At 48.7% G+C, this 20,309-nt stretch overlaps 1 protein-coding gene across 2 annotated transcripts; it reads right to left on the bottom strand.

Annotated features, from left to right (window-relative positions):
• Positions 1-1,172: 1,172 nt before the first annotated feature.
• CDC42EP5 (CDC42 effector protein 5) lies at positions 1,173-17,575 on the bottom strand. 2 transcript variants are annotated; one of them, XM_033169813.1, is made up of 3 exons: positions 17,388-17,575; positions 9,205-9,599; positions 1,173-2,957 (listed from the first exon to the last, which is right to left on the bottom strand). In XM_033169813.1, exon 3 carries the CDS (start codon positions 2,955-2,957, stop codon positions 2,271-2,273), a length of 687 nt encoding a protein of 228 aa, XP_033025704.1. In that variant the 5' UTR covers positions 9,205-9,599; positions 17,388-17,575; the 3' UTR covers positions 1,173-2,270. The 2 variants fall into 2 exon arrangements, with proteins under 2 accessions (XP_033025704.1, XP_033025705.1); XM_033169814.1 differs by lacking the exon at positions 17,388-17,575 and adding an exon at positions 17,322-17,339.
• Positions 17,576-20,309: the final 2,734 nt, after the last annotated feature.

The following is a 20,309-nucleotide window of genomic DNA, read 5'->3' as shown; positions in this document are numbered from 1 at the left end:
GGTCGACTGAAGAAGGGGGGGGGGGTTGGGGTTGGGAACCCACACCTTTCTTACAATCTACAAACTCATTTCTGCTTAGTTGCCTGCAGGCAATTTTTAAAGCCACCATCGGTGACTAGGTGAATTGCTCAACAATTCCAAGAACTGTAAACAATTGTTTACACTTTTGCTCAACCATCAGTTCACATTACGCCCAAGTCATTCCTCTTTCCTTCATCCGTCCCATATTCCAGTGCTGTCAAGTATCGCGTTTTCCCCGGGATTCTCCCTTATTTTAAGCAGTTTCTCGCTGCTCTCCCTTATTTTTTATTTCCCTTAAATTTCCCGTTTTTAATGGAAGCAGCTCCTCCCCTGCTGGCCAGGGACTGGGTGGGAAGACCTCGCCTACTTGGAGAGAAAAGCCTCAGCCCTCAAAGCAAGTGGGAGCCGTTTCCCGTGTTTACAGGGGGGTGTATTCCTCCCCCTGCATCAGCCCCTATCCATGGCCACCGAGCCCCTCAGCCAGCCAATAGGGTTAGCTGGAGGGCGGAGCCTGGCTGCCTTTGAGCAGCTGCTGCTTCCTGTCCTGTTTTGATGGGATCAGACAAGACGACGATGGGGCTCCATCGCGCGGAGCACATGGCTGCCCTCCTCTTTGCTCCGCTCCGAGCCCGCTTGGAGTTTACATTGCTGCTCCGCCCACTTTTGCTTCTGGCTCCACCCACCACTGACATGTGACTGTCCCCAGGATAGGTGAGACTGCTGATCCCTTATTTTCAAATCCGAAACTTGACAGCTATGCCATATTCTCTTGACTGGCCCTTTGAGAAGGGAGGTGAGAAAGGTCCTCTGCTTTCTTTCACCTTAAACAGCAAACCCATTGCCCTCAACTTCCTCCCCCAAAGCTCCCATTGTCTTCCTTCCCCTACATCAGAGTTTCCCAAACTTGGGTCTCCAGCTTCTTTTTGGACTACAGTTCCCACCATCCCTGAACACTGGTATTACTAGCTAGGGATGATGGGAGTTGTAGTCCAAAAAAACACAGCTGGAGAACCCAAGTTTGGGAAGCTCTGCCCTACATTGTCTTCCTTTGCTGAGGCAAAGACGGCAGCTCCACTCCATTCCCCGTACAGAAGCCAACTTGACTTGCAGCTTATTTCAGTGCTGATGATGAGATGGGATCCTTCACCACCCCAAGGGAGCAAGCCAGATTAAGGCGCTCAGGGCAGGTCACATGGCAACACAGGGGGGATGTCTGCTGGCTCAGGAGGAATAGCCAAGGCCTGCAGCTTCTGTCCCTCAGCATCTGCTGCCTGAAGCAGCCCCTTCACTCTCCCCAATAGCAGGGCCAGCCCTGGAGGACTTGCAGTGTTGTCAGTCCTGCTGCTGCTGGATATACAGATACACTGATGTACTGAATGAAGAGAAAGAAGTGGTCAGTGAATGGGTATCTGGACAGACAGAAGAGCACCAGGGTCAAGGAGTGGATGAGATGAAAAGAAAATGGTTGACAGGCAAATAAACAGAGGGATAACTTCACACTGCTGAATATGCTAGTGGGGTAAGAAAAACAATATAATGATTGGCTAAATAGCTGGACAGGTACTTCAGAATATATGTGCATCTTCCTTCCCTCCATCCTTCCATAAACATGCCAATTTATTTCCAACCCATCTGTCAAGTTATCAGCCTGCCTGTCCTTCCAGCATTCTCAAAAAACAGTTTTGGGTTTAGAGACCGAAACCAACAGTACAAGTGCAGGAGATGGAATCGTCCTTCGCAAGGTAGCCTGATGGATGGTTGCATAAAACAACGGAGAAGTGAAAGGTGAGACAGAGATGGTATCAGTGGTGCACAACCTGGGATTCTGAAACGCCTTATAACCAAGATGCATTTTTAGTTCATCAAAATATCTGTATCATCCCATGCCTAGGGAGGGAGTACAGTAATTGGTCAGTGTGTGTGTGTGTGTGTGTGTGTGTGTGTGTTTTCTCAGTTGCACAGTGCTTTTCTCTCACAAGAGAAGGGAGACGGCAAGAATCACACTGGAGGTGCAGCCTGCCTGCCTGCCCCTGTCCATTTTCCTCCTGAACACATCCATGAGAGATTTGAGATCAGTGGATCTTTGGGATGGGTCAACTGGCAGTCATCTGCAGACAACGTTTGGCCCATAGACCAACTCACATCAGAGGGGCTGAGAAATTCTGCCAAAAAGAGGGCAGGAGGAGTGCTGGGGTGGGGGAAGCTAGAGAAATCAAAGCGATCAAAACCAATACCGCTCTTCTTCTTTCCTATAGTCCAATCTCTTCATCCTGTTCATCCTCAAAACTGTAGCCCTGCCCTTCGTCGTCGTCCTCCTCCTCCTCCTCCTCTTCTTCTTCCTCCTCCCCCTCCTCCTCATCTTCTTCACCACCACGATGGAGGTGCCCCTTTGGGCTGGAGCTTCCGACCCTCAGCGGTTCCTGTTCCTGCCCTCTGATGCTGTCCCAGTCTTTGTCCATCACTCCCAGCACATCGTCCAAGATGGAAGGCCCCAAGTCCAACTGGAAAGAGAGGAAGGATTCGGCATGTTCCAATGTGGGGCTCTCCAAGGGGAACTTCTGGGGCAGGTCCCAGTCCCTTCCGTTACAGGGTTTCTGCCGCTCTGCCTTCTCCGGGGTCTGCAGGGCCACGAAGCTGCCATCTGGGGTCGATGTCGCCGGGCTCTGGACTATGCCGTTTCCGCTCCCGGGGGGAGACAACAGTTCAAAGCGGGCATCTCCAGGGCTAGAGAAGGCCCCAGGGGACACATCGGGAGGCAGCCCGTTGGCCTTGGAGCCCCCGTGGTTGCTGAGGAAAGACGTGTCGCCAAAAGCATCTCCCCCACGGCCGATGTGCATCGTGTGCCGGAAATCACCCAAGGGGGCGCTGATCATGGCCCGGTCCAAACGCGGCCGCTTCTTGGATTGGGAGACAGGGGACTGCTTGAGGATGGGCATCTTGGGGGGTGGGGAGAGAGAGAGAGGAGAGAGAAAATGTGTGAGAAGGAGAAAGGGCTGGAAGCTTCCCAACGGAGCCAGCATAGTCTGTCCGTCAAGGCCTAGGAGACGTGGGTCTGAGTCCTCCCAGCCTCTGCCACAGAGTCCTCACTTGATCTTAGGCAACTCACTTGCCCATCTTGGTCCCCAGCCACAAAATGGAAACAACGGCCTACCATACAGGGCTTTGTGGAGACATACATTGAAAACCCCTTTTCATTCTCCCCCCCCCCCCATAATCATTATTTCAAAAACTATATAGGCTAGAATTCGCAGTTGTCTTGGAGGCTGCTTCAACTCTATCAGATTCATATCCTGCCCCTTCTTCCAAGGAGCTCAATGGAGGGCTACCCCAGTTTATTTGCACAACAATCCTGTAAGGTAGGCTACACAGAGACTTTGCTACTTATTCTGAGGCTATTACCAAGTACAGGTGTAAACCCAGGTCTGTATCCTTGATCGATCCACTTTACTCCACTGGCACTAAGGATGGGGACCAGAGGCTCCTTCCCTCCTTTCCCAGTTCCCGGCTGAGATTTCAGAAGCAGAGCCTTGGATGAGTGATGGCAGGAACCGTTCCTGCCCCAGCGTAGGGTGCTGAGCTCCCACTCTTGCAGCCCAGAGGACAGCAACTTGTTCAACCCGTTCCTAGAACAAGGAACGCCTAGGTTGCCATGGGAGCTGGGACTCAGGAGTCCTGGGTTCCTTAAGAGAAGGAGAAGGTTGGTGGTGTGGAGCCTGGAGAAAAAGGGTGGGGACCAGAGCTGGATTTACATATAAGCTAAACAAGCTATAGCTTAGGGCCCACTCTCTTGGGGGCCCCAAATTTTTTTTAAAAGAAAAAGAAACCTGGATGTACATTTCCAAAATATAAGATAAAAAACAAATAAAATAAAACCTACATACAAGCAGCAGTGTTTTGTGTTGTGTAGGCTCCTGTGATGTAAGTAATGGGCCCCACCTGCTAGCCTGCTCCCTAAAATATCACTGGTTTGCTCATTTCTATATATAGGGTAAAGGGATGCGGGTGGCGCTGTGGTCTAAACCACTGAGCCTAGGGCTTGCTGATCGGAAGGTCAGCGGTTCGAATCCCCGCGACGGGGTGAGCTCCCGTTGCTCGGTCCCTGCTCCTGCCAACCTAGCAGTTCAAAAGCACGTCAAAGTGCAAGTAGATAAATAGGTGCCACTCCAGCGGGAAGGTAAATGGCGTTTCCGTGCGCTGTTCTGGTTAGCCAGAAGTGGCTTAGTCATGCTAGCCACATGACCTGGAAAAACTGCGGACAAAGGTCGGCTCCTGCGGCCAGTAAAGCGAGATGAGCGGCGCAACCCCAGAGTCACCCGCGACTGGACCTAATGGTCAGGAGTACCTTTACCTTTATATTCTGCATGGATTGGTTGCATGGGAACATGTGCAAATGGCTTTAGATACCTATTAGGTCCATAAATTACCATATAGCATACATTCAACACAAAAAAGTGACAATTTGTTGTTGACAAAGGACAGCTGGACATATAAAGGGCCCCATTACCTTCAGTAGCTTAGGGCCTCATCAAACCTCAATCTGGCCCTGGTGGGGACTGCTGAAATGGGAAAGACAGGAACTGGAAATATTTGACTACTACACTCGATGCCGAGAAGTGAAAGACAAGTGGGGTTTAGTTTGGATCACAGCTGAAGATAATGGGATCATCATGACACCCGAGATTTAAGCACGGGAGAAATCAGTACCGTCTGGGGACCGAGCCCAAGAGTGGGTAACTGAAAGGGACATGTTCTCTCTCTGTTTACCCCAACCTCAATCTCCCTCTTGTCCAACTTTTAAGTGCCTCAGAGGAAAGACCTACTTTTTTTGGTACTCTGTACTGTGCCAGACACATGGATCAAGGCTGGCTCACCCATGTGCTGCTAGCCCAGAGATGGAAAGAAGAAAAGAGTCCCTACCAGGGAGGAATGGCAAGCTAAGCTGATGGACTAAGCAGGAATGGCAAAGCTGACTGGAAAGCTCAGGAACCAAGAGGACAAAAACTTTAAAAAGGAATGGGGGAAATTCATCATCTATTTAAGAGACCCATTGCAAGCAGATGGAAACATTAGCAGAATTTTAATCTCACTTGTAATGTGACAAATATTATGGACAATATGGATTGATATAAAATGTAGATTATATCAAATAATATGCAGTTGTAAATGCTGACAATAGGACCCATGAAGGGGGTGGGGGGGCAGTCTCGAGATTCAGAGTAATCTCTATATATGGATAAGCATTTGGGTTGTTATAATTTTATATTGGTAAAAATGAAATAAAAATGATTTCATAAAGAAAAGGCTGGCTCACCCATGTGCGGCTGCGTTCACTGGGGGAGCAAATCCTGACATTGATCTCCCCCCCCCCAAGTTCTCGATGTAGATCTTCCCTTAAACCCCTTCTTCCATGGCAGGAAGGGGGGGGGAGCTATTCTGGAGTCCGCCTCAGGTGTCAAAATGTCTTGGACTGGCCCTGACATGGATGGTGCTTGGGAGATACACATGTGAAGGTGGGACTCCCTGGGTGCTCCCTGCCTATTGTGTGTGATGATCTAAGGTGTGATGATCTAAGAGCCGGGGATGATTCATGCTTTAATGGGGAACAAGCAGCAGCTGCGCTGGGGGTAGGAGACATAGTCTAGGCAAGTACTGGGGAGGGGACACCGTGGAGGCTGGGGAGGAGGTGGAGGCCGAGTTAGAAGAGAGCCGACTAGGTCTCTCCCTGCCTCCAAAGATCAGAAAGCGCTGACAGAAGTGGAAAAAAGGGTAAGGAGGGAGAGTCGAGTCAGCACAGGTGGGAGAGAAAGAGAAACCCAAACACATTTAGGAGGCAAGGAGAGAAAAGAACCCAGGAGTCCTGGCTGCCAGCATCCTTTCCTCTCAGCCACTCAACGCCACACCCTTCCCACAGAACACAGGAAGGTAGCTGGCTGCCAATCTCCTAGCCAGCTCTTTAACTCTTCAGGTACCAAAAAAACCTTTTCAGGGCCTGGGACGGGGAAGGACTGGGCCCTTTCCGTATAAGGGAAATTTCACTTTAAAAACAACAACATGAAATGTGCATTAAAAATCTACAATAACAGGCAAAGTCTAATGGTTCTGAATCTTGCCCACTCACTCAGTTCCACCAACTGGTTCTTTGTCATGCCTCAGAAATGCACCCCAAAACTGAGGGGGCATGTGCCAATATTTGGCGCAACTATTTTTTTATGCCGAGTGGTTAGATATGCTGATGGGTTTCTCTTTTGCTATGTATCACTTCTTTCACTTATTTTCCTACGTGCTCCAAACTGCTTTGGCCACAGCTTTCTGCTGGAAAAGCAGCAGGGGGAAAACCAATGTATGTTTTTGTGGAGGTCAGTAAATTGCATAATAAATAAATAAGTACTGAGGTGTGTCTGTAGGGCAGCTCAGGCCCAGAGGCTGATTGTGGCCCTCCAGGCCTCTCTACGTGGTCCTCAAGACTCTCCCCAAGCCACACCCCTCTTTTGCAGCCTCCCTTGGTGTTTTTGCCTGGCTGGGGAGCCTTTGAACTCTGATAATGCTTCTCGCTAGCCTAGAAAGAGGGTAAGAGAGGGTTCTGTGGCAAACTGGCATTTGGTGCTCCACCCACTTTTTCTCCTGGCCACGCCCACCACTGGCATATGGCCCTTGGAAGGCTCCATAGAATAGAATGTGGCCCCCAAGCTGAAATGTCCCCCTCTCTTGCTCTATGGTTGAGCTTTGGTTTCATGGCACCCACACAGCCATCTCTTCTTGATTCTGTGCATCCCTTATTGCCCCTTAGCTACCTCTCCCCACTGTCAAGACTATACTGTACTGTAAAACCCTTGGGGGCTGAGACCCAGTTTCTTCACTGCTTAGGTTAAGTCAGCAATGCACCGTGTATGTTTCATTTGCCACTACAGTTACTGTACTTTATGGAACACAACCCAGCCTAGACGGGGCTGCAAGGTGGATCTTTCCACCAGATCCAGCCCTTCAGGAAAGTTCAAGGCAGCTTCGGTGAACTGACCGCTTCAAAGTGGCCGCATCCGTCGTATAACTTCTGCCAAAGTGCTCTTTGCCTCAACTGGCATATCTCCCACCCCGAAGGCCATAAATGATAAACACCAACCCTGAGCCAGCAACAACAGTACAATGCCCCGCTGGATTTTTTTGGGGGGGGGTGGGGTGAGATAGAAAAGTTGGTATGGGAAGCCCAGCCTGGTCAACGTGAACCTGGTTAAATGTATGCTCTCCTCCTTCTAAGCCGGAGTTTACACGAAGACACCTAAGTGCCGGGGCCAGGCAGAGCAGGAAGACAAATTTAAAAGGTGGCTTTTAAAATAACAGAAGATCACTAAACGGTGCAGGTAACCAGTGGATGGGAAAGAGATGTGGCTCTTGTGTCATTAACTGCAGTCCAGGAGAGATCTATCAAGCAACGATTGCACTAACAGCGTACATATAACATATAACGGTACTGGGAAAACTACATTGGAAGTCATGTTTGTTTTGGGGGGTGGGTGGGAGAAGTATCACATTCCCCCAAGTATAAAAGAAATTGCATTCACGAATCCAGCTTGCCAACAGCTGCTCGCCTGGTCACCTGTGTCAAATTCAGACTCGCCTCCAGGCGACTAGCAGGAAAAACGTTATGATAACCTGTTTGTTTTTCATGAATGCCCCGGTTGGCCAACACAGTCTGTGCGGACAAGTTAGCTAATAAGAAGCGGGAGGGCAGTTTGTGGATGGGAAGTTTTCTCTACGCAAGGCTGATTTCAGGCAAGGGGTGTGGGGAGGGGAGAGCAGGGGATAATGCCACAATACCCCCCCTTCAACAAAAGCAGACTCTTGGGAGCACGCACTAAAACACATCAATTGTGCATGCAATAACTTAACGGAGAGACGGGGAACAGCTGAGATCCAGAAGGGCTGGGGGTCTGACATGGTCCTGGCACGAACCCAGAGAGGCTTATGCTCCAGCCTCTTGGGAGAAGGGATCTATTCCCTCCTTTCCCGTCCATGTTTCCCTTCTCTGCGGATGACAGATATGGTTACTAGCCCCGGAGTAGGATGACGGAATTTCCTTTGGTAAATGAAATGAAGTCCTTTGAAAGGCTCAGATGTGGCCGGGGTTGAGGAAATGATCGGGAATCGGGGGGGGGGGAGGGGGAGGGGGGATGTTCTGCTCTACAGTCGTCTGGCTCTGCCTGTCATGGGGCAGAGCCATTTAGCCCGGACACCTGGGTTCCCTGGAACGGAACAGCGATCAAGCGGGTGCTAAGTGGCAGGGAAGGGCTTGGGAGCCAGGGCTCTTCTCGGAAAGGGACGTTGTGGTGGCGGCGAAACCAACGTGGGTTGTTTGAACGTGTGGGTTTGCTGGCTGAGAGGTGGGATATGGTGGGTTACAGCATGACGAGGGGCTGGGTGCAAATCAGGTCCCCTACACTGATTGGAGGCTTACAGGGGTGGGGGAGAGCCGGGAGAGGGGGGATCAAGAAAGGGGACGTAGGGGAGGTTTCCCTGCAAGCCAGGAGTTTTGATTGCCTGTGGAGAGCATGCCAAGAAGCTCAGGCTAGGGGGCCTATTTACTTTAGCCCCAGCCAACACCCTCCCCTGCTCCCAGCCCAGCCGCTGTTTGATTTTTTGATTTATGGCCCCTCACTCATTCCTCTTGCCAGACACACACCCCTTTTGCTACACAAACGGTGGCTTCTCCCTCCCCGCCCCCTTCTCTCCTGGGATGAGGCACCCAAAAGGCTTCTGAAGACCATCTCCGTGACCCACCCCACCCTCCCTTTCCAGGAGAGAGCCACCCAAACTTGCCCACCTCACTCAAGCCCACTCCCCAGTCCCACAACACAACACAGGAACCCTGCAGCTTCCCCTCTTTCCCACCTCTTCCAGATTTCCTCTGCCTTGGCTCCTAAGCCCCGGTCCTCTGTTAGAGGGACGCAGGAGTCCTACTTCCCTGCCTGCCGGCTCGAAACCGCTAAATCCCACCCTGCCTTGTGGGGGAGCCCACAAGGCCGGTCTGGCTGCCACTCCCTGCTGACCCCGCAATCCTGTCTCGGGGAACTCAGGAGTCCAGACAGCCTGCTGCGCTCTCTCGCCTTGTGACAGGCAGCAGTCGGCTGAGAGCTGTCCGTCGGCACAAAGCACTGCTTAGAAGCTCTCCCAGGCGCTAGCGAAACTCACCTTTGCAAAGAAAACACTCCAAAGTCCTTTTCCTTTCCCCCACAGCTCGGGGTGACTCACAGGACTGTCCTGTCGTTCTTCCTGCTTTTGTAGTCGCCCCGATCCGCTGCCTCCGCCAAGAGGCAGTGCCAAGTGAACCAGAGCCACGAAACGCGTATATCCTTCCCTGGCGTTTGCAGTTGGATCCTGTCGCCACTTTTGTGTAGCTAGGTCCGGGAAGTTCGCTCGCAGTTCTCAGAAATCCCCAGCAAAATTTCCTCTTTTCTCTCTCCTTTCATTTGTCCGCTTCTCACACTCCCTTCTCTCTCTCTCTCTTTCACCCACTTCTTCTTCTTCGTCACGAGCTTTCACTCCTCCCTTCTTGGGTGGTGGCCCGGAATTTTATTTATTTATACCTGCATTAGAAAGATGAAATCGTAGATGTCAGAAGCTCAAGCAAAACCAAACACACCGCTTGCCCCAAAGAAAAGAAAGGGGGGGAGAGACACAAGCCCCAAATTGGGGTGGGGGGGGGGGGAGAGAGAACGCTTGGGATCCAGGAGCCAAAAAAAATATTGCCCCAAGAAGAGGGGAGAGGAAATTTGAAAAACACAAAAAAGCCTCTCCATTGCCTTATAAAGTTCACTGCATTCCTGAACTTCCGGACTTGGTTGGCGTGTTTGGAAAGCAGGCTAAGCGCCGGATTGGGGAGGATTGGTGAAAGAGCAGAGGGTTGCAAAGGAGGGAATTTGAGAAAGGAAGCATGTGGCTTTGAAACAAAAGTGGCATGTTGGGGGGAAAAAACAAGGAGGAGGTATGGAAAGAGGGAAATCGAAGTGGAGAATGGTGGAAGAGAACATGGGAGAGGCAACTGGGAGCAAGATGGGGTGTGTGTGTGGAAGAAGACTGATGAAGAGGGCAAAGGGTGCCCTAAGCTATATTGGGGCATGGGGTTATTCATATTAAGGAAGCAACAACTTATGCACAGAAAATCAAACACAAAAGATAATGGAGTGCTAGATACACAAAAGACAATCAGGAAGGGTGATACAATTGGAAAGGATGGAGAAGTGGGGTAGCACATGACTGTGGGGGCATTGAAGTATGGATAAGAAAGATAAACCCAAGGCTGCGGATTGTGTGCAATTAGAATTCAAAACCTCGACACCCATTTTTAAAAAATAGGTTTCTAGCCCTCATGATAGGTTTTGCTGATGGTTCCCATTTTTCTATGCTATATACACTATCACTTTCCCCTTCCCTAAAGGTCTCTTTACACCCAGACAATTTATTCTAACTGCTCCGTGGGTGGTAGAGGGTACAATTTTTTTTGCAAAAACTCAACCACTGCCTTCAAAATTAAGCAAAGAATGCTCATAATAAAATCTAAGCATATCGGCGCAATGAGAACTTCCTTGGCAGCTAAGGTGCATCTCACTGGCACACAACAATACGCAAGAACCATACATATGAGAGGAGAATGTGTTAAGAGATAAAACAAAATAAAAAATAAAAAAAATCCTTCCAGTAGCACCTTAGAAACCAACTAAGTTTGTTCTTTCGTGTGCATGCACACTTCTTCAGATATGATATGTTAAGAGATGTGATGGACAGGTGAATTGCTCCATCTTACTGGTTCCCAAGTCCCATGTAAAAAGGCTCCCCGCAAGCAGAAAAGTAGAGCAGCAAGGGGAGGGCTTGCAATACAGCTCCTCCTGCTGAGGCACAGGCTCTCTTCTTGCACGGACTCTGTGTCACAGGAGACAAACCTACCATAAAATCGCACCCTGTGGCCTTCTCTTTAATTCCAGGTGCTGCCAGGAGGAGGGGCAAAAAAAATGCAGTTACTTTACGGTGAAAGGCATTTATGGGTGGTCAGAGGCACTTGCCTCTTTGTCATGAACCTGTGGCTGATGATCACCACAGAATCACCACAGAGATGTATCAGGGAAGTCAAGGAACAAAATTATTTAATAATTTAGTCCTTGCGTTACGAACGGATGGCTAAAAAGTATGAATATGTGGATTTAAATTAATTAGTGTTATAATGTGATATTTGTCTAATATGAATATGGAAGATGTGGATGTAAGTATATTATATGTGTATAGTTTTTTTTTCTTTTTCTTCTTTTGTCGTTGTCGTTGTATTTGTATTGTTGGTTGGTATGTTTGTATGTATGTTGGTTTGTATGTATTTATTTTTGTATAATAATTAAAAAGAAAAAAAAATCCTGGTACCATCAGCATTGAAAACAGGTTTTGAGCCAGATAACCCTGGTATCTTGATCTTAAATGTGCCTCTTTACCCTGGCCTTTGACACCTGAGATGTGTGTTTCCAGGACCACCATCCCTATACCTGTGACTATAATCTCCCAGCTGCATTTAATTCTGAATTTTAAATACCATTAACCCATTGTGGAACGTGCTGGTGAAGCGTGGATATTATTATTATTATTATTATTATTATTATTATTATTATTATGCAAGCCAGGGGATTATTTTCAACTTCTGTAGTGTGCCACAATATAGAAGCACACTTGTTTTTGTGCAGAACACATTCCCTTTGCCATCAGGCACACCCTTTATGCAACTGGGATCAAGGAAGACTGGGCTGAAGATCAACAGGTGGAGCTCCCAGACTGGTTTCTCTACCACAGGACTCCCCCTTTCAGAGTTTATGCACTGACAGTCAGATGGAGGGAGATCTGCAGTCCTCCCAGAGTGAGGATGGATGGATGTAGCCATGGGAGCACAGACAAAAAGTGAAGATTGGGAGAAGGAGGGCTGGTGGAAAGGAGAGGAGTTTGGAGATGAATGGTTTAAAGGGGGAGGCGAGATCGCCTGCCAAGATTAGTTAGCTTTAAGAAAAACAACCTTTCGAGAGGCAGATCTACGTCCGTACGTGGGACGCAAGGGGTGAAGGAGGTTGTAAATCTCAGAGTCAAGAACTTTTTATCTCCATTTATGAGCACCAGGTTCAAAGCTTATGTTTAACAGTGAAGTAGACAAAAAAAAAAAAAATGGGGGAAAGACACCAGAGGGCAATCATAGGAGACAGCGGCCACTATTCTTCTCCTCCTCCTCCTTCTCTTCCATCCACACCAGACATCTTTGCTCCTCATCTAATGGCAACATCATTCAGATAAGGCTTTAAGAAAAAGGTTAGTCTTTCTCCATGCCCTAGTATGTCAGGATGGGGCACACACAGAATATGGTGGCAGATTCCTGAGGTGGAGGAATGGACCATGGCCAGTTCAGGGGGCCCTGTGTGTTGCCTTCAAGCTAGAACAGCAGGCAGAAGGCCGAGCATTTGCTAAAGAGGTTGGTCTTGCACATACAGTGGTACCTCGGGTTACATACGCTTCAGGTTACAGACTCCGCTAACCCAGAAATAACGCTTCAGGTTAAGAACTTTGCTTCAGGATAAGAACAGAAATCATGCTCTGGTGGCACAGTGGCAGCGGGAGGCCCCATTAGCTAAAGTGGTGCTTCAGGTTAAGAACAGTTTCAGGTTAAGAACGGACCTCCGGATCGAATTAAGTACGTAACCAGAGGTACCACTGTACTCAGCAGAGCAGTCCTAACATTTAGATTTTAGGAATGAAATCATGGCTAAAAACAAAAAACAGTGTCCAGAGGATTTGAGAAATCTGCTGGTCATCTTATTTATTACATTTATATCCCACCCACCCACCCTCCCCATGGAGCTCAAGATGGCATACCAGGTTCTTCCCCATCTCATTTAATCCCAACAACAACCCTGTGAGGTAGGTTAGGCCGAGAGGCAGCGATTGACCCAAGGTCCCCCAGCGAGCTTCATGGCCCAGTGGAGGGTTTGAACCCTTGTCTCTCAGGCCCTACTTCAGCACTCACTACACCACACAGTCTCTCTTACTGGACTATTTACATTTGAAGGATGGAGCCGACAGAGGGGGGCTCAATGGCATAAAGGATCAGGCCACATCTGGCCCATGTACCACACTCTGGCCCCCACTTCTCAACCCCACCCCTGATTTAGAAATAATGTCATTTATTTGAAACTATTTTTAGGCATTTTTTTTAAAAAAAAACCAATGCCCATCCAAGGTGGCTTACAGCCATACAGCCAAGAAGGAGCAGAAGAAAAAGAAACAGTTAACGCAGGCGATTTAAAACCAGAAATAGCTTGGCTCATCTCCTCACGAGAATAAGAAAGCCAGGAATACATGGCCGCAGCCCAACCAAGAAAACATCACTCCTGGAAGGCCAATTGGAAAGGGCAGGTCTTCAAGGCCTTCTAAAAAACCCGCTGCACAGAAGTCTGAAACTCCCTTCCGTTCAACGAGGCTAGAAAACATTGTTCCAATAATGAGACTAGATTAAAAACAATGACGAGTTAAGGCATTTTCCAGCCACGAGCGCATGAGCGAGGCAAAATATTGGGGAAATGATAAAGAATTGTCGATTAAGGGGGTGGAGGCGACAGCAGCCAGTAACATGACCAGAAGATAACAATTAGCAAATAATGGGAGATTTTGGCAGCAGCAGAGGGACTGGGACGGGAGAGTTTTTATTGAGTACTGGGAAAAGTAATCAACAAGACAAATGAAGAGTTTTCTCCTTAAGTTTACTGGAAACGTATGCGTGACTTTTTGTTCCTTTAGAAAATATAAGCAAAAAGGGGGGGGGGGATGAATGCTCTTTCTGCAAACTTGGACCTTCATCAGAGAAGCAGATGCCTCCTAACCACTCCTGCTCCAATTTCATAAAGTCAATGGCATTTTCCGCCCATGGATGTTTCTGTTATCAGGGTCTTAGCTGTTCAATTTGCTGTTATCCGAAATGCTTCCTTTCTGTCCCCCCCCCCACACACACTGATGCGTCAGCTAAATGATGCACTGCCACGTGACTCATTGATTGGTCTCTATCCACGATGGGCTAAAAAAGGGAACAGGGAGACCATAGGCCTGGACCACAGCGAAGAGTTTCAGGGAAACTAGGAATCACAAATGGAGAAAGGGCTGCTGCAGTCAGGTCCTGCTCGCTGGCTTCCCACAGACATCTGGTTGGCCAGTGTGAGAACAGGATGCTAGACTAGAAGGGCCATTGGCCTGATCCAGCAGAATCTTCTTACTTCTTCCGTGTTTGTGTGTGCAAGAAATTGAGGTGCAATTCCTGAACTCTCTGAATGGATTCTAGTCTCTGAAATACCAGAACCACTTTATCCAAGTTGCTTTTGTGTAAGGAAAGCGGGGAAATCCCGTGTCTAGAGATTGCTCCAGAGTTCAGCAGCTACACAGGGTGTAAATACAACTGAGAGGGGACCTCCTGTTCACGGAAGTTATGAATGGGGCTGCCCAAAGCTTATTCTGGGGCGCAGGGGCTTGGCAACTTGTACTTATTGAGGCTGCAGTGTCAAATAAGGAACTGGGAACCAGGAGCCACCTCGAGGCTGGTCCAACAAGCTGTGGAAGAAAGCTCTGCTCAGTTGCAACAGCTGCCACCTTTGCACACAGCGTTTTGCCTACGCACCTGCGTTTGTACACCAAAAGGGCTTCCTTGTAGGAAATTGCTGATAGTTAAAAGAGAAACTCGTCTGGGATCAGACCCAAAAGTCCAGCATCCCGCCAAATGCTAACATGTGAAGAAGGCCTAGCGATGAGGATGGGGTGGAAGGGTTTGGCTGGATCCTGGGATGAGTAGGGAGGTGTTTGGAGTCACAGTGAGGCGCGCTGGATCTGGCGCAACAAACAGCATGTCCAGCGCAAGACTGCAAGCTCCTTGGGTCAGGGGTCTGTTTGATTTGCTCATGCTATTCTGTTAAGTGGGACATACATCGGTGATGCTATAAAAAGATGGCGGCTCGGCTCTGGTTTCAACTCCCTGTTCGGTCAAGGACACACTGGTTTCCTCGAAGACAAGTTTCCTCCTGACCTCGGCTTCCCCATCTGCTCACTCACCTTCCACAAGCGCCTAATACAGAGTCAGATCATTGGCCCACCTAGTTCAGAACTGTTTACACTTGACTGGCAGGGACTCTCCAATGCTACCCACATGGGCATTCCCAGCCTGGCCTGAAGATGTTGGGGAACAAACCTGGAATCTTCTGCATGCAAAGCTGATGCTCTATTGCAGAGCTACAGCCTTTCCTCTGATGCAAGCATTTCATGCTGACAGGAGCACTTTCATGAGGTTAAAGCACAGCACGTGTAACTCCTCCCAGTAGAATCCAAAGGCTGTATTAGCGATGCCGGCTAAATAGAACCTCCATGTTCAGGGGCAGGCTATCTCTGGGGACAAGCAGGGAACAACTCTTGCCTTTGTGACCTGCTTAAGGGGTTCCAGAGGCATCCTTGAAAACAGGATGCTGGGCTAGATGGAACTTTGGTCCGATTCTGCAGGACTCTCTAAGGGGAAGAGAGAAGCCAGATCTCAGATTTCTCTGGGGAAACAGCAAATTCTATTGTGTGCAGAGAATCAACGAGGAATAAGGAATCAAAGCAGATCACGTATCAAAACATTGTAAACAAACCTCATCTTTTAAAAAGACAGCTGAATTAACACCAGCAGCACTAAAAGAGAGACACAGAGAAATAAATCAATAGGAGCCACAATGCCAAAAACAAAACACAAAAATCAATTAACTAGGCAAGCAGGGACAACAAACCACATGACTGCAATTCAATCAGCAGTGACAGGAATCCAGATTTATATAACAAGTGGAGGATCCGCGGCACCCTTCCCCCGCCAAGTGCCCTGGAGACCTGGAACACGCTTTGAACATGCTGTGCGCCATGTGATCCTCAAAGGCATGGCTGGGACAGCACAGGCTTGTGCCCAACTGAGCAGGTTTTGCCTGGGAAAGTGGATGGGCCTTGCCAAATGCAGATCAATGATTTTACATATGCACACAGCAGGAATACAGGAAAATCCACACCTCTGCACAGCACTGCCAGCCCAATAACAGACAACTCGAAACTCTGCCTACTTTTTACACACAAATGCACACTGTTTCACAACCAGCGATGTGGATTTTTCTGGGAAATGTTGAATTGGATAATTAGGCTTGTTTGCCTAATTAGGTAACATGCCTGAGGAAATTTTCTGACGCTCAGTCTAGAGAGTCACTTAATTTAGCATGTTTAATTTACTTGTATTTGGTGAACAAAGCCAAAAACTCTAGAACTGGCCAGCTTGCCCGATATCCAACCGGCACCTGTTAATTGTTACTGATCGACTTAGGAGATTTTTCCGCAGAACAAAACGAAGGTTTGGAAAACTGGAGGTTCCCCACATCACTGTGCGAAACACACCTGTCCTATGTATGAACCAGCCATGTGCATCACTGCTCACCCATACAATCCTGAACACACAGACATATGCACGAACCTTTCAGCCCAATACAAAACAGCCAACACCCTTCTTAAAAGGGTCTGGATCCTTCAAGACGACCCTTCCTGACACATTTGCTCATGTTCCCCTGCAAGTGTGAACATGCACATAAAGAACTTTTGCAGGTACCCTTTCCAAATGCTGTTCCCTCCGCCTCCAGAGCTAGCCGGCCTCCCACTGCCTGACATCCATTTCTTCCTAACCGGGTATCTTCTGCCTTTGGATTTTTTTTTTTTGTGTGTGTGTGTGTGTGTGATTAACTTCTCTCCTTCTGTTTACAGCCTCTTCTCCCTGGCTCACCCCATTTGCTCACAGTTAGTCATCCACAGGCAATTCTAATCCACACACTTCCTCTCCCAGCAAAACCCAGCGCTTGGACATAGGGAGCACAGAACTCTGGCTGCCCGCAGATCTCCTTTGGTCTCTAGAAACGTCCCCACGACCAGATTCTAACTCATCACTACGCTAAACTCCCTTTCCTGGCTTCCGGTCATTGTGGCTTCAAACCACTAGTCCACGCTGCCTTTCCACCAAACTCTGGAGTCTTGAGTCTCGATCACACGTGGAACAGCCCCAATATCCACACCGTGGATACCAGTAGTCCAAGAGAACCCAGGAGTCCTGGCTCCCAAAACCACTTGCTCTTCAAGAGAGTATCCCCGCTTCTAACCCACTAGGCAACACTACCTTCCCAGAGAATCCGGGGTTCCCTGCCCCTTTCCCCTATATTTTCTAACGGAGCCCAGGGACTCTCGAGCCTACTCACGCCCTTTACAGAAAGGAACCCAGGAGTCCCGACCCACGAAACCCTGAGGGGGGCGACCCGTCGTACCTCTTTCCATCTCTCGAGCAAAGTTCCAACCACTCGGCTCAGCTACTCGACTCCGCTTTACAGCTCTGGCAAGCCAGAGGTTAAAAGGGACGGGCGGGTCTCACGCCGCGCCCACTTTCCCTTCCTCGCTCCACTTTCTTAAAGGGATATACCAGGACGAATTCGGGATTTGCATTGCATGATCAATAACTAAAAAATAAAATAAAATAAAAAGGCGGCTGTTGGGAAAGGAGTTCCTTAAAGGATACACACACGATGTAGCCGGAGAAAAAAAGACTGCGGAACTCAGAATGGAGGCGGGTGGGAGAAGAGAAGAAAGTTAAGAAAAGGGTTTCTTTCCCCCCCCTCTCTCCCTTCCCGCCCCCACCCCCACCCCGGCGGCTAACCCAACCCTAGGATGGAATTTCCTGAAAGTTTCTTTCCCAGGGAGAATAATCATTTCCAGATGGGAAAAGTGGGGCGGGGGGAGAAAGAGGAATTGGGAGAACTGATAGGAGAAGAGAGGCAGAACAGAGGAAGAGAGGAGGTTTGGGGGCAATGTGAGAAGGGGAAAGGGGAGGGGAGCCCAGCACAAGAATGGGAGGATGGGGCAGAGACTAGATGGAGAAAAGAAGCAGAACCTAGATAATGGAAGAGAGAAGGCAGATACTGGCTGCCGCTTCACACGTGCGCAGCTTCACGTGTCAGGGACGCGCGTGGCTACTGCGGCGTTGTATAGTGTGGCAAGGCCAGCCGCATTTCCTCCCAGCGCTTGGGAGCAAGCGGCCCTTTTGCACGCGTGTGTAAGGGGTCACTCATTCACTGCGATGTGCTTCATTTCACAGACTTTATCAAGAGCAACGATGAGGGTTGTTGACAGCAAAACGGTTACGGCCAGGATGCAAGTGTTGTGTGTGGGGTGTGTGTGTGTGTGTCTTGTTATGTGTAAAGCGACAGTGAAGGAATTAAGAAAATTGAGGGGAGGGAGGAAATTGAGGAAAGGGGGATAGGAGCGCAGTGGGGGGGGGGGAGCGGCCTTCCAGATGGTGGTTTTTGTTTTGTTTTGGGGTGGGATGTAAAGGAGGGTTAAGAACACAAGAGCCCAACTACACAGCATGTTGGTTATGCATCTGTACACTTAAGTGCAAGACGGGGGTTTGTTTTTGTTTTTTCAACACCAATTGCCAACAATTGGAACCCCAGCATGGGGGGGTGGGGGGGGAGGGAACTGTACCCCCCTCCACCTGTATTGTGGGGCTGAAGGCTCCTGTACCTGTAATTTACACAGGGGGAAAGGTCCCATTGAAGTTAATGGGATCACACCAAAGGTCTACCTAGGCTGGAATCATCCTTCCCACAGTGGCCAAGCAGATGTCCATGGGAAGCACCCCCAAAACAGGGGGGGGGGGGTTGGCAGGAAAGTGCTAGCTTTCTTCTGCTACAGTTGTTCTGTATTATGTATTCAGTCACATGCTGCGCTTGAATGTGGCTCATAGCTGTCTTACCCTCTTTTACAAACAGTGGTCTTTGCTACATCTTGTGACCAGGAATTCCACAGATTAATTTTGTGTTGAGTGAGGAAGGGCTTCCTTTGGTCTTTCCTGAGTCTCCAGTCGGTCCATTTCATCGGATTACTCCCAAGGTCGGGCATTAGGGCTGGGCGCATCATGTCCCAGGCGAGCCAAACATATGGTTCAGGCCCTTTAATTTATTTTGAGGAGTGCTGGAGAATCGGTGTGCAAATCTGAGCTCAGGGTCAGAGCATGAAGAAGGCCTACCTTAAAGCCTCCCCAATAAGTTGGTTGCAAAAGTGCAATTTCAGCCTGGAACTTTCTAGCTAATTACCTTAATCCGTATGCTGTGCTTGTCAGGGTGGGTGTGGGAGATGCAACCTTCGTGCAGATAGCTGCAGATTACTCAAAGCAAATACACACAGGAATTCATTATTACAGCAAAAGCAAGGCTTTGATCCCCCAGGGATCTGGCAGGGCCCTGTGAGCACAGGATGTTGGACTAGACGGGCCTTTGGTCTGATCCAGCACAGCCAGAAACAGAAATTCAATCACGCAGGCCTAGATTTGTCCTGTGCCACTGTCCATCAACCACCACATGTTGTAGCAGTGAATTCCATAAATCAATTTCATGTTGTATGAAAGAGTATTTTATTTTGCTTCCGAGTCTACTGCAAATCAGTTCCACTTGGTGACCCTCTGCTGCACTAACTACAACGACTGATGGAGAAACGTTTATATCTATCTGCTTTCATCATGCTATTCATAACTGTATAAACTTCTTTATTTCTGTGTAAACTAAAAAGCTCAAAATGCTATTATGGGTTGTAGCCAGTGCCCGTCCCGCTCAGAGCAGACCCATCAAAATTAATGAACATTGCTAACTTAGGCAATTTAAAATTAAAAGAAGTGCTTTGAAATGCAAATCTGTTGAAAGGTAATAACTAAATAATATGTTAATATTTTATGTTTACACCTATTTAGTAACAATAACAGTTACTAAGAATCACAGAAAGCCTGTAAGGTAACACATCCAACTTGTGTGCATTCAGCTTTACGTGCTTGGCAATTAAATAAAATAAATAAAGCGAGGGCAGGCATCCAGGAAAAAAAAGACTTTGGTAATCCTACCCACCATGGATCCCAGTGTGTTTTGACTATAAGAGATGCTGGCTTTAGGTGGGATCCCTGGAATGTAACCACCAAAATACCCGGTAAGTGGGGGGTTACTTAAGGCCAGCCCCAAGGATGCCGACTGCTAGGCTCTTCTGCAGACCCTGGGCTGGTGAGCCAAACTCCCAACTTTGTAAAGCAGCCTGCAGGCAAATCTTGCTGTCATAGCCAGGGCCGTCTTAGGGAGATCGGCTGCTGTGGCGCTGCGATCCCTCTGGCACCCCCGGTGTGCCGCCTCTGCGCCGCCTCCCTCCCACGC

Source organism: Lacerta agilis, chromosome 14 (assembly GCF_009819535.1).
Source record: "Lacerta agilis isolate rLacAgi1 chromosome 14, rLacAgi1.pri, whole genome shotgun sequence".
Taxonomy (NCBI): domain Eukaryota; kingdom Metazoa; phylum Chordata; class Lepidosauria; order Squamata; family Lacertidae; genus Lacerta; species Lacerta agilis.
The sequence above is the reverse complement of the archived record's forward strand: the minus strand, read 5'-3'. Positions and strand labels throughout refer to the sequence as shown.